Source organism: Lagenorhynchus albirostris, chromosome 4, assembly GCF_949774975.1.
Source record: "Lagenorhynchus albirostris chromosome 4, mLagAlb1.1, whole genome shotgun sequence".
NCBI lineage: Eukaryota > Metazoa > Chordata > Mammalia > Artiodactyla > Delphinidae > Lagenorhynchus > Lagenorhynchus albirostris.
The window spans coordinates 37,420,937-37,436,378 of NC_083098.1; the positions used below are offsets into that span (position 1 = coordinate 37,420,937).

Sequence of the window (15,442 nt, forward strand, 5' to 3'; positions counted from 1 at the left end):
TCCTGTCTGAGCAAAGAACAGACACCCTCAGGCGACCTACACAAAGAGGCGGGTCCAAATCCAAAGCTGAACCCTGGAAGCTGTGCAAATGAAGAAGAGAAAGGGAAATTTCTCCCAGCAGCCCCAGGAGCAGCAGATTAAATTTCCACAATCAACTTGAAGTACCTGCATCCCTGCATCTGTGGAATACCTGAATAGACAACGAATCATACCAAATTGAGGAGGTGGACTTTGGGAGCAATGATACATTTTTTTCCCCCTTTTTCTCTTTTTCTGAGTGTGTATGTGTAAGCTTCTGTATGATTTTGTCTGTATAGCTTTGATTTTACCATTTGTCCTAGGGTTCTGTCTGTCCATTTTGTTGTGTTTTGGTTTTTTATTACTTAAAAATTTTTTTTCTTAATAATAATTTGTTTTTATATAAATTTATTTTATTTATTTATTTGACTGCATTGGGTCTTCGTTTCTGTGTGAGGGCTTTCTCTAGTTGTGGCGAGCAAGGGCCACTCTTCATTGCGGTGCACAGGCCTCTCACTGTCGCGGCCCCTCCCGTTGCGGAGCACAGGCTCCAGATGCGAAGGCTCAGTAGTTGTGGCTCACAGGCCCAGTTGCTCCGCGGCATGTGGGATCCTCCCAGACCAGGGCCCGAACCCATGTCCCCTGCATTGGCAGGCAGATTCTCAACCACTGCGCCACCAGGGAAGCCCCAATAATTATTTTTTATTTTAATAACTTCATTTTATTTTATCTTCTTCTTTCTTTCTTTCTTTCTTTCTTTTCTCCATTTTATTCTGAGCCGTGTGGAGGACAGGCTCTTGGTGCTCCAGCCAGGCATCAGGGCTATGCCACTGAGATGGGAGAGCCAAGTTCAGGACACTGGTCCACAAGAGACCTCCCAGCTCCACGTAATATCAAACGGTGAAAATCTCCCAGAGATCTCCATCTCAACGCCAAGACCCAGCTAAACTCAACGACCAGCAAGCTACAGTGCACAACACCCTATGCCAAACAACTAGCAAGACAGGAACACAACTCCATCCATTAGCACAGAGGTTGCCCAAAATCATATGAAGGCCACAGACACCCCAAAACACACCATCAGATGTGGACCTGGTGGATTGGCAACTATATGCCAATAAAATGGACAACCTGGAAGAAATGGACAAATTCTTAGAAATGCACAACCTTCTGAGACTGAACCAGGAAGAAATAGAAAATCTGAACAGACCAATCACACACACTGAAATTGAAACTGTGATTAAAAATCTTCCAACAAACAAAAGCCCAGGACCAGAGGGCTTCACAGGTGAATTCTATCAAACATTTAGAGAAGAGCTAACACCTATCCTTCTCAAACTCTTACAAAATGTAGCAGAGGGGGGGACACTCCCAAACTCATCCTACAAGGCCACCATCACTCTGATACCAAAACCAGACAAAGATGTCACAAAGAAAGAAAAGTGCAGGTCAGTATCACTGATGAACATAGATGCAAAAATCCTTAACAAAATACTAGCAAACAGAATCCAACAGCACATTAAAAGGATCATACACCATGATCAAGTGGGGTTTATTCCAGGAATGCAAGGATTCTTCAATATACACAAATCAATCAACATGATACACCATATTAACAAATTGAAGGAGAAAAACCATATGATCATCTCAATAGATGCAGAAAAAGCTTTCGACAAAATTCAATACCCATTTATTACAAAAACCCTCCAGAAAGTAGGCATAGAGAGAACTTTCCTCAACATAATAAAGGCTATATGTGACAAACCCACAGCCAACATCATCCTCAATGGTGAAAAACTGAAAGCATTTCCACTAAGATCAGGAATAAGACATGGTTGCCCACTCTCACCACTCTTATTCAACATAGTTTTGGAAGTTTTAGCCACAGCAATCAGAGAAGAACAAGAAATAAAAGGAATCCAATTTGGAAAAGAAGAAGTAAAGCTGTTGCTCTTTGCAGATGACATGATACTATACATAAAGTATCCTAAAGATGTTACCAGAAAATTACTAGAACTAATCAATGAATCTGGTAAGGTATCAGGATACAAAATTAATGCACAGAAATCTCTTGCAATCCTATATACTAATGATGAAAACTCTGAAAGTGAAATTAAGAAAATACTCGCATTTACCATTGCAATAAAAAGAATAAAATATCTAGGTATAAATCTACCTAAGGAGACAAAAGACTTGTATGCAGAAAATTATAAGACACTGATGAAAGAAATTAAAGATGATACAAATAGATGGAGAGATATACCATGTTCTTGGATTGGAAGAATCAACATTGTGAAAATGACTCTACTACCCAAAGCAATCTATAGATTCAATGCAATCCCTATCAAACTACCACTGGCATTTCTCACAGAACTAGAACAAAAAATTTCACAATTTGTATGGAAACACAAAAGACCCTGAATAGCCATAGCAATCTTGAGAAAGAAAAATGGAGCTGGAGGAATCAGGCTCTCTGACTTCAGACTGTACTACAAAGCTACAGTAATCAAGACAGTATGGTACTGGCACAATAACAGAAATATAGATCAATGGAACAGGATAGAAAGCCCAGAGTTAACTCCACGCATATATGGTCACCTTATCTTTAATAAAGGAGACAAGAATATACAGTGGAGAAAAGACAGCCTCTTCAATAAGTGGTGCTGGGAAAACTGGACAGGTACATGTAAAAGAATGAAATTAGAACACTCCCTAACACCATACACAAAAATAAACTCAAAATGGATTAAAGACCTAAATGTAAGTCCAGACACCATCAAACTCTTAGAGGAAAGCACAGGCAGAACACTCTATGACATAAATCACTGCAAGATCCTTTTTGACCCACCTCCTAGAGAAATGGAAATAAAAACAAAAATAAACATATGGGACCTAATGAAACTTTTGCACCACAAAGGAAATCATAAACAAGACGAAAAGACAACGCTCAGAATGGGAGAAAATATTTGTAAATGAAACAACTGACAAAGCATTAATCTCCAAAACATACAAGCAGCTCATGCAGCTCAATATCAAAAAACAAACAACCCAATCCAAAAATGGGCAGAAGACCTAAATAGACATTTCTCCAAAGAAGATATACAGATTGCCAACAAACACATGAAAGAATGCTCAACATCACTAATCATTAGAGAAATGCAAATCAAAACTACAATGAGATATCATCTCACACCAGTCAGAATGGCCATCATCAAAAAACCTACAAACAATAAATGCTGGAAAGGGTGTGGAAAAAATGGAACCCTCTTGCGCTGTTGGGGGAATGTAAATTGATACAGCCACTATGGAGAACAGTATGGAGATTCCTTAAAAATCTAAAAATAGAACTACCATATGACCGAGCAATCCCACTACTGGGCATATACTCTGAGAAAACCATAATTTAAAAATAATCATGTGCCAAAATGTTCATTGCAGCTCTATTTACAATAGCCAGGACATGGAAGCAACCTAAGTGTCCATCAACAGATGAATGGATAAAGAAGATGTGGCACATATATACAATGGAATATTACTCAGCCATAAAAAGAATGAAACTGAGTTTTTTGTAGTGAGATGGGTGGACCTAGAGACTCATACAGAGTGAAGTAAGTCAGAAAGAGAAAAACACATACCGTATGCTAACACACATATATGGAATCCAAAAAATAAAAAAAGAAAGAAAAAAGAAAATGATCAGAAGAACCTAGGGGCAAGATGGGAATAAACATGCAGACCTACTAGAGAATGGAGTTGAGGATACGGGGAGGGGGAATGATAAGCTGGGACAAAGTGATAGAGTGGCATGGACATATATACTCTACCAAACGTAAAATAGATAGCTAGTGGGAAGCAGCTGCATAGCACAGGGAGATCAGCTTCGTGCTTTGTGACCACCTAGAGGGGTGGGATAGGGATGGTGGGAGGGAGGGAGATGCAAGAGGGAAGAGATATGGGGACATATGTGTATGTATAACTGATTCACTTTGTTATAAAGCAGAAACTGACACACCATTGTAAAGCAATTATACTCTAATAAAGATGTTTAAAAAAAAAGAAATTGAAAATATAACTACCATATGATCCAGAAATCCCATTTCTGGATATATATCCAAAGAAAATAAATCATTATCTCAGAGAGATATCTGTACTCCCATGTTCACTGCAGCATTATTCACAATAGCCAAGGTATAGAAATCAGAGAGTAGATAAGTGATTGCCACTGGCTTGGTGGGGGAGGAGAAATAGTGTAGGGAGACGTTGGTAATAGGGCACAGACTATCATTATAAGTTGAGTAAGATCCACAAGAGGATCTAACGTATAACATGGTGACTATAGTTCATAGCACTATATTATATAATCAAAACTTCCTAGAGAGTAGAACTTAAATGTCTCACTAATAAAGGGGGCAGGGAATATGTGAGGTGATGGATGTGTGAATTAACTAGATGGGGGAAGTTCTTTCACAACGTATGCATACAAGTCATCATATTAAACTTTTTCTTAATTTTTTTTTTTTTTTTGCGGTACACAGACCTCTCACTGTTGTGGCCTTTCCTGTTGCGGAGCACAGGCTCCGGACGCGCAGGCTCCGCGGCCATGGCTCACGGGCCCAGCTGCTCCGCGGCATGTGGGATCTTCCCGGACCGGGGCACAAACCCGTGTCCCCTGCATCGGCAGGCGGACTCTCAACCACTGCGCCACCAGGGAAGCCCCCATATTGAATACTTTAAATGTCTTAAGCAATTTATTTGTCAGTTATACTTCAATAAAGCTAAAAACAGAAGAAAAAAAGGAATATAGGGATAAAATACAAAACTAATTGTATGATGGTAGACTTAAACTCAATAACCCATAATTACTTTAGATGAAAATGGATCAGTGTACCTGTTAAAAGGCAGAGATTATCAACAAGTCATCACTTCTCTTCAATATTGTACTGGAGGCAGGACAATTAGGCAAGAAAAGTCAGATCGGAAAGGAAAAGCGAAAACTGTCTTCACTTGCAGATGACATTTCTGTGTATAAAGAAAATCCTAAACCATCAACAAAATATTTACTAGATTTAAGTGAATTTAATAGGGTTCTAGATACAACATCACTTACAAAAATCAACTTTATTTTTAGAAATAAGCATTTAGGAAATGGAAATGAAAACATGCCATTTACAATAGCATCAAAAAATATAAATGCTAAAGAATAAACTTAAAAAAATATAAGGTCTATCTATATACTGTAAACTACAAAAGATTCCTGTGATAAATTAAAGAGAACTGAAGTAAATGGACAAATATACTATGATTGTGGATAAAACACCCAATATTAAGATATCTATTCTTTCCCAGGTGAGCTATAGTTCTGATGCAATCCCAATCAAAATTCTAGAACGCTTTTTTAAAATTTTGAAATGTTAGGCTGATTTTAAAATTAATGTGGAAATGCAGAGGCCTAGAATAGTCCCAAAAATAAAAGAGAAGAAAAATTTGGGGACTTACCTAATTTTAAGACTATTATAAAGCTACGCTTATCAAGACAGGATGGTATTAGGGTGAAGACAGACAACAGATAAATGGAATAGAATAGAATCCTGAAATAGACTTGCATTGGTACATTCAACTGATTTTTTAACCAAGGCAGCAAGGCAACTCAATATGGAAAGGAAAATCTTTTCACTAAGAATGCTTGAACAACTGCGTATCATTAAGGAATAAAAGTGAACCTCAGCATATACATCACACCACGAATTAAAGTTAATTGGAGAGGTATCATAGACCTAAAAGTAAAATCAACAATGTAAAGCTTCATGAAGAAAATGTGGAAGAATATCCTCATGAACTTGGATTGGGAAAGATCCCTTGAGAAAATGAAGAAAGCACTAATAATAAAAGAAAAATAAATCATAAAATAAATTTCATAAAAATTAAATATTACTAAAAGAAAGCATCAATAAGCTGAGTATGCAAGCTACAGACTGAAAGAAAATATTCATAATACATGTAACTGACAGTAAACTTTAATCTGAAATAGAGAATTTCTGCAATTTGTATAAAAAGACAAACAACTCACTTCCGCCACCCACAGTCCCACCAAATGGGCAAAGTATTATACTTGAAAAGTCACTCTACCGAGTAAGATAAATAAATGGCCAATAAACTCATGAGAAACATTCTTAACACTATTAGTCATCAGGGAAATAAAAAATAAAACCATAATGAAATACTACTAAACACTCACTAGAATGATTAAAATTTAGAAAACTGATAACAACACCAAAATGTTGACAAGGATGTGAAGCAACCGAATTTTTATGCATTGCTACAGGGGGTAGAAAATGTGTCTGACAATTTTTAAGAAGTTAAATATATTCCTATCCCACGATCCAACAATTCCTTCTTTAGGTATTTTTCCCAAAAGAAATGAAAACATATTTGTGCAAAAATACATGTATATAAATGTTCGTGCAGCATTATTGATATCCAAAAAATAGAAACACCTAAAATGTCTAAAAGCAGAATAGAGAATAGATAAACTGATACATTTTACTCAGCAGAAAAAAAGAACAACTACTGGTACTTTTGCCAACATGGATGAATTCTAAAAGAAGCCCAATGAAAAAGAGTATATACTGTATTATTTCATTTATATAAGTTCTAGGACAAGAAAAACTAATCTATATAGAGAAAGAAGTTAGAACATTGTTGCATGGGGGGTGGGGACTATTGTCAAGAAAAGGGTATGGGGATTTTCAGACTTTACCTTTATCACAATGTGAGTTACATGGATATATGCATTTGTCAAAACTCATCAATCTGCACACTTTAGAACTGTTCATTTTGCTGTGTATAAATTATACCTGGGCAAACTAAATTTTTAAAAAATTAAAAATAAGAAGTGGAGGCAACTATCTGGCAAAAATTATGCATGAATCTCATGGAAATGCAATAAAACAATCTCACAGATTGAAATTTGAGGAGTAAATTTTTTCTTTTGTTGTTTTGTTTTACTTTTTATTTATTTTATGACTGTATTTTAGTAACATTTTTTTCCTGTAGCAGATTTAGTTTCTCATATAACAAAAAGTCTAGAATTAGAAAAATCCAGAATTTCTTAATTCAGTAGTTTAATGGTATCATCAAGCACAGAGTTCTTTCTATTGTTCTGCTTTACACTGCTCAGTATTTCTTAAGATCATTTCCTATTAGTGGCTTTACAAGCGTTTTTGTTCCAGACATCCATGAAGAGATAACAATGCGTAGCAAGAGAATGAAGAACCTTGTTCCTTGTGTCACATGAACCTTTTTCTATTATAAAATATCACAGACATATCAAATAGCCTATATTTTATACCTGTAGGGTTTAAAGAATAATAGTGAAATAATGTTGCATGACATCACTACTCAGCTCAAAGTAGTCGTAACGAATACCATTGAAAACCCCTGCATGCCCCTATCTAGGGGTGTTCTTCCCCTCCCTAGGAGATAGCCAATCTCTTGAATTTTGCATTTTTTATTCTTTTGCTTTTCTTTATAGTTTTATCATAGTAAAAAGACATTCTTAAATAATATATTGTTTAGTTGTGTATATTTTGTAACTTTTGTAAGTAAAGTTACCCATGACTTCTTTTCATTCATTTACCATGTTTATATTTGGCACGTTGATATTTGTTTCTTTATACAACCATTTCATTACCATATGGTATTCCACTAAATGAATGTACCATAGTTTATTTATTCATTGGTCTTTCTGTGATTATCTTTTTCCAGTATTAATTTTTATTATTTATTTTACTATTACAAAAGTATTCTAATGAACTGCCTTTTATATATATCTTGGTAGTAAAACACAAGAGTTTCTCTGGAAATATGTGTAGAAGTAGAATTGGTGGGTGTTAGGCTATGCAGAAGTTTACTGTGTAATGCTATTTTCCCCCTAAGTTTGGTTGTTCCAACTGTCAAAATTATCAGCAGTGTATAAATATTCCCATCTGATCAACCGCTTTGCAAAAACTGAATATTATCATACTTTTCAGCTTTTATTAATATGATAGGTACAAAACAGTATCTCAATGTGGCTTTAAATTACACATATATTTATGAGCCTTTTTATTTTTTTTTTTAATAAAATGTATTCCATATTGTTTGCCCATTCTTCTGTTGGGTTCTTTATCTTTTTCCTCTTATATTTTAGGAGCTATTTATAGATTCTGGATAAATCTTCCTCTGGTTATATGTGTTTCAAATATTTTTTCTAAATTTATGGACTACTTCTTTATCACATTTTTTCATAAACAGAAATGATTCATTTTAAATAGTCTATTTTATCAGTAGTTTCCTTTTTAACTTAGCATATTTACATATTATTTATGATGTATTCCTCAGACATTCAACTACATTTCCTTCTATATTATTTAAAGTTTGGCCTTTCCTGAAAATTTTAATACGTCTGGAATTGTGTTTTGTATGCAATATGAGGTAGGGGTTGTCAAGAACTTTGAAGAGTTTTAGCTGTTACCCTACTTGCAAGCTAACAAGGTAGCTTGCCACAGTTTCATGAATGCTGGCAGAAGATAAGCGATTCCTGGGTCAGATCAAAGTTCTTTACTACTCACGTTAATAACAGGAGCTAGAGTGTCAGAATTCATGCCAGTTTCTCAGGCTCATTTCCCACAGAACAACTCAGAGAAGGTCAGGTGACTACTGCACATACAGTGAGTGGTGCTATTGAAGAGGAACCCCAAGCTTAGGGAACCCAAATCTCTTATGGTGGATGGTTAGCATGCCTGACCTTTGCCCCAGAGGGCCACCTTACCTATATTATACTGGAGAGCAATCAAACCTGCCTTATGCTCCAGAAGGGGATATGTTTGCTCTATAACCATGCTTGAGAAGATAGTCTGGAATAAAGGCAGCCAGTGCCTCTGCCTGTAAGACATGCAGAAATATGAGAAGCCGATAGAGAATTGTCTCTAACAAGGACAATTCCTCCCTCCCCTTGCCCCAATATTTATGACCAATTGTCTCAGCTTGGTTTAATGCATAGTCTCTCCTTTCCCCAGATATCTTTAATATAGTCAGGTTTAAATGTCTATATTAACATAATTTAGCATAATCAGTTTCCATATATGTATGTGTCTGTTTCTGGGCTCTCTGTTCTATTAATCAGTAGTCTACCTCTGTATCCACCCTGCGTACCTTACTTACTACAACTTTATAATAAATCCTGATCTCTGGTAGAGCAACTCCCTCCCCAACCTCCACAAATACCCACCTTATTCTTCTTCAGAAATGTCTCACATAGTGTAGTCCTTTCATTCTTCCTTGTATTTAAAAAATCTACACAGGTTCCAATGTAAAATATTTTTTCTTGCAATTCAGACCTTCCTTCTGGGATTGTTTTGCTTGTTCCAGAATTTTGTTTGAAACTTTCTATAGTAAACTTTATGCAGGTGTCTCTGTTGTAACTTCCCACCATAGATAGCTCCCAAGCTTTGGTTCCTGTACTCTGCATGCTGCCCTTTAAAAGCTAAATTTCTGATCTTCAGACATCAGCAGATGGTCGGAGGACGAGTGACAGTTTCAGCTCATTTATTTCTCTGCATGGATCCTTTCACATTGTTTTCAGCCTTTCAGAATTTTTCTTGCCTTTTTTTGGGCAGCTCAGCTAGTCATTTTAAAAGGCATTTTGTCTATTTCACCTAACCTTTCTAGAAGTTTTGCACTGAAAGTGGTTTTCAAGATATCTAATCATTCATATTGCCAGAAACAGAAGTCTTGTGTCAATAGTGGTTTTAAAATTGTTTAATCTCACAGAATTGTATCTTGCACACAATACATATTCAACAAAGTGTGTTTAATTGAACTGAATAAGATTTTGGTTGGGTTTTTCTGATGCTGCCTCATCATTCCCAAATAACCCAGTACCTAATTTGGCATTTCCACTGTTAGATTATTATCCTCTCCTTAAAACTTTACAACATTAAAAAATATTTTAAACATACAGAAAGCAATATACTTGAAATCTTTGTACTTACCACCAAGATTAAATACATGTTAACGTAGTGTCCTATTTTCTTTAATCTATGGTTATATGGGTAGATAACAAAGCAATGTATATTATTTTGTGTACTTTAAAATTTTACATTAATAATACAGTGATATTCATACTTTTTTGAAAGCTTATTTTTTTCCCCACTCAACATCATGTTTGAAATATTTTCCATGGTGATACCCTAAGCTTTGATTCAATTATTCCAAGTCCTGTCTCTAATTTTATTATAAATTAAATTTTATTTAATAGTCCCTTTATTCTACAACAAATATTCTTATTATATATATATCCTCTTGAGCATGTATTTGAGAATTTTTAAAAATTAGTTGCCTAGAACTGAAAGTGTTCTATAATAGGATGTACTTAACTTTAACACATTAGGTATATCCAGTTTCTTATATCTGGTCTTTATGATTGTGATGACATTGATCATTATAGAAGATAGGACATTTTTAAACCTTATTTTATTATTTAATATTTACAATTTGTGAAAAGCACCTAGTACTGGTCTGGACAAGGATTATGCTGAATATATGTAGTGCCTGAAACCTTGTGTATAATTCAAATTATGCTGAAGTTTATACTATTCAATAATGAATAATTAGGTGATTTGGAAATTCATGCCCCCATTTTTTTCTATAGGTATTTATGAGCCTCCATTTATTGTACTACTGCAGTGAACCAACCTTGGATGTGAAAATTGCCTTTTGTCAGGTGTGTGTTCCTTACAGGTAAAACAAGGTACAGTATATTCACTTGTATTTCCAATTTGCCATCCCATCTTGCAAATGTTCCACACTAAAGTTAATGTTTATGTAATGTTAAAAGTAGCTTAGGAAGTAGAAGCTGGTACCTAGATGCTTTTCCCCCCCCAGTTCATTTATGTTAGAATAGGAATGAAGATAATTCTTTTTAATGTTTATAAATATAGTACTTGATCACTGCATAAAGTGATTTCTTACTAGATTTAACATCATTAATATGTCTTTTTCAAATCCTTAAAATGTGGTTTTATTCATCAAACTAGCTAAAGTCTATGATATTATTTTTCATCCAAGAACTGATGAGCCCCAAGTAGAGTACCTCTAGTACTGAAATATAATAATATGTAGGTAGTGCTCAGTTTGTTTTCTGATGTTCAGTTCTAACCAGTAGTTGATAACAAAGATAAAACAACAATAATGACTAATAAAGGTATCTTTAACCTACAGTGAACACTAGTGAGAATATGTTGTGCATGGACCAGATAAGAGTCTGCATTCCTGTGTTCATACAAGTGATATTCTTAAGAAAGAGCCCAGCTGGGGCACCTGTACCTACTCTAAGTATGTTTAGGTAGTTCTAACTTAAGCCTGTTGTCATGGCATAATTAATAGTGCTCATTTTTACTCTCAGGAATTTTTATTTGGCCAGTAAATTTCATGGTAACTCTATTCATACCCCAAGCAGAGAGCACTTCTGTTTTTTCTGTAATGATTTTCATTGCATGTTATCATCACGATGGGCTGAAAACAGAGAATGACATGCATCCCTTGAAACAGGTTTAAAGAAAAACTCTGCAGCTTCTATTATTTTAATACAATATTTTCTGATTCTAGAAGTAACATGTACTGATTATAGAAAATATATAAAAATACAAAGGGAAACAAAACATTGGTAAATCTATTCTCCCTGAGCGTAGTTAGAATTTCTATGGAAAAGTAAAATGTGTTACGTGCTATGAATGGGATTTACTGTCTGTTTCATCTCCCTGACCTGTAAATTCTTGCAGTGCCAAAAGCCTCAGACTTTCAGATAACTTCTCTTCTCTAACTAGAACTCTGGATCTGGACATCTTGGTTTAGAAATTCCAAATCTGCCACTGATTAGCCATTTACTTGTGAGCTTGGGCAAGTTAGTTAACCTTGCTGTGCTTCAGTTTATTTGTAAAAAGGGAAAAAAGTAATAGTACCTACCTTCTAGGTTTATGAGAATTAAGTGAGCTAATACTTGCATAGAACTGAGTACAGTGCTGGAATATATTTTTGTTAAATAGCTAACTAAATCTTAAATATATTTACATTCACTCTTCTGGTGCTCCCATTGAGTCCTAGTGTTTTAAATATTATCAGTATCTTGAATACTCCCCAGTTATATCTCCAACACAAACCTCTCCCCGAAACCAGACTCATAAACCCAATTGCTTGTTCTATATCTCAGTTCAGATGGCTAATAGGCATAGCAAATGATACATATACCAAACCAAACCCTTGATCTTTCCTCTAAAATTGCTCTGCTCTAATTCAGTAAATGCTAAATCCATCTTTCCAGTTGCTTAGAGCAAAATCTTCAGAATCATCTTTTGGACAATAATTTATATCCAATCTGTCAGCAAATTCTGTTGGCGCTACTTTAAAAATATATCTGGAATCTCACTACTTCTCACCATTTTCTCCAGCACCATTCTGATCCAAACCTGGATTATTGTAAGAGCTTCCACTTTTGCTCACCCCCAAATGGTTTACTCTCAAAACATCAGCAAGAGTGATATTTGAAAAATATAAGTGAGATCATGTCACTCCTTGGTTAAAAACAAAAAAAAGCAAAGCAAAAAAACCTTCCAGTCAAGTGAGATGTCTTCCCATCTCACTTATGGTAAAAATTCTTAAAATAAATACACAAGCCTTTGCCATGTAGCCACCCGGACACCCCTCCTTCAAATGCTCTTCCTTTATTATCCACTTGGCTCATGCCTTCACCACCTTCAGGACTTGGCTCAAATGTCATTTTTAAGGGAGTCTTTCCTGCCTATCCTATTTAAAATTGCCCCTTCCTAATCTACACTGCCTACCCCACACCGACTACCCAACTTCCCTGTCTTTCTATTTTTTTCCCTCCATAACACTTTTTGGTATCTGATACACTATATATGTAACTAGCACGTTGCTTCTCTCTCTCTGCTAGAATGCATTTTTCAGTTGGGCAGGGATTGTTTTTCAGTGGTGTGCTGTGAGCTCACATAGGCTCACAAGAGTTGATTGTGCACATCCCTTCTCAGCTTTAAGTTCAATGATGTCAAGTTGGTAGATTGAACTTTGTCATGATAGGAATATGTACATTGTGTAAATAAACAATTACTGCCGATAAGTTCTCTCCTCTCTCTCACCCCCAGCCATTTGTTGAACAATTAGCAGCACATGGTTGGGATTTTGTCTCTTTTGCACACTGCTGTACTGTAGCACTAAGAATAGTATCTGGCATAGTGTGGGCTCGCACCAAATATTTGCTTAATGAATGAATGATATATGTTTGGTTAATGCAATCAATTGCAACTGTGGTAGTGCCCTGGTGAAAAATGAGCAGACCTGAATTTCTGGTTAAAATATCTGGGCCTACCATTTGCAAGCTGTATGACTGTGAGCCATTTCCTTAGTGTCCATGATCCTAGCCATTTACCATGGGCATTAGTACTTAAGAAACAAACCACAAACAAACAAAAAAGTTTATTTTTTACATATTTCAAGATTAAGTCTGAATTTCAAAAATTATCAATAAAAAAGCCTTAAAACTTCAGCTATTACTTTTAATCCAAAGAGTTTTTTTTGTAGGTTGAAGTTATTTTTAAATCAGCTCCCAAAATTTGGGTACAGATGCAGAATGTCTATTTCTAGGAAGAGTTCTTTTAAAGCAAAGGAATAAAGAGAAGTGAAGCATGAACTTTCTTAATGACTCTGATTTTTTTGCTTACTATGAGCTTTTGATATCTAGAAAATATACATGCATATTCTGTAACTTAAAAATATCATAGCAAGCAGAATATTTCTAGTTGTGACTCAGAGTGCTTTATTTACTTTCCGGGTAGAATTTTTTTTTTTTCGGTACGCGGACCTCTCACTGTTGTGGCCTCTCCCGTTGCGGAGCACAGGCTCCGGACGCGCAGGCTCAGCGGCCATGGCTCACGGGCCCAGCCAATCCGTGGGATCTTCCCGGACCGGGCCATGAACCCGTGTCCTCTGCATCGGCAGGCGGACTCCCAACCACTGCCCCACCAGGGAAGCCCAGGGTAGAATTTTTATTTGCTGATAATGTTTATTTTTTTTCTTTCCTGTAGCTCTGAGCCTCATTTAGTATTCTAGTAATTTAAATAAAATACTGTATTTTTAGAGGCAGAATTATCTACTTGGGTTTACTTTCAAACTATGTGCTTTGGAAGCTTCTCATTTCATGAGATATCTCATGGATCCTTGGTATGCAGTGGTGTTTAACACCATCTCCAGCAGAGTTAGGTTGCTCCCAACTTCTTGCCACACAGACAATACACAAAGACCTTTAAGTAACTTGTCAACAATTAGTGATCAAGTGTATCCAGAATTCAGGTCTCTTGAGTCTTAATCTGTGGCTTTAAAAAATTATATCATATTTATAATTTTTTCACTGTTATCAGTAAGAAATCACAGAAAATATAGAAAATAAAATTGCCCAGGTAGTTATTTATCAACAGTAAATATGTACATTATCTGTAGTAGTATTAACCTTTTTTTCTTAGTTGAATTATTTGAAGAACATGGGATTCATTGAGCTACTCCTATTAATTTCGTTGCTTTTTTCTTTAAAAAAGATCAAGCAGCTTTTGCAGGCAAGACGTTTCTTGTAATATTCTGGAGAGAAATTTGTCTTAGACGATGAAAAAATAATCTTTAGTTTGCACTTGTATGAATCCTTTACAAAAATATAGACTGACAGGGAATTGAAAGTGGAAAAGCTCTTGATCCTCCTGAGAAATAGGTAAGCCTTCGTCGCCTGCTTTTCTCAATTAAATAAAGAAGGGCAGAACTATTAAATTTCACTCTATGAATTTTTAAAAAAATCTGTGAAAAGTGCTATTTTTGGAACTCTGCTGTACTGAATAGTACAGGGCTTTATACACATGAAATATAAGAAATATATACGCAGAGAGATAATGTGTGTTGGGAAACCTAATGCACACCCACTGGTGTCTACAGCATTTACCACATCCTGATTTATGTTACCATTGGTTGTACAGGTTTGTGTTTTCCCCACTCAATGGTGACTGCCTCTGGGGCAGGGCCAGGGCATCTTCATCCTTGTCTTCCAAGCCTGGAATTCTAGCTTAATTCAGTAAATGTTCAATAAATGCTTTTGGGTAAAAGAGGGTAAATAAAAACTCAGAAAAACACTGTGTCCTGAGTGGAAATTTGCTTGCCTTTCAAAATCAAGTCAACTTCTCAACATCTTACCATCTTGTATTATATTAATATATTTAATTGCATTTTGGTTAATTTGCTAATCATAAATCAGTGTTAGTCTAATATTTCTCTAAAAACGTATTAACTTATTGTCCTCTCTAAATGTTTACTGATGCATGAGTTGGTTATG

General features: G+C 35.6%; 1 protein-coding gene across 8 annotated transcripts in view; it reads left to right on the forward strand.

Moving 5' to 3' along the window:
* Positions 1 to 15,442, forward strand: part of MAPK10 (mitogen-activated protein kinase 10) — a 361,702-nt gene that overhangs the window by 172,237 nt on the left and 174,023 nt on the right. For 5 of the 8 annotated variants that reach the window (XM_060147171.1, XM_060147169.1, XM_060147170.1 and 2 more), the window contains one exon: positions 10,709 to 10,807. The exons of 2 other annotated variants lie outside the window; for them this stretch is intronic. Coding sequence is in view for 1 of the 6 variants with exons in the window: in XM_060147176.1 (XP_060003159.1) it covers positions 10,709 to 10,780 (72 nt within the window). In the remaining 5 variants the exon portion in view is untranslated. The remainder of the gene's footprint in view (positions 1 to 10,708; positions 10,808 to 15,442) is intronic. One more of the 8 variants, XM_060147176.1, reaches the window with a different exon arrangement.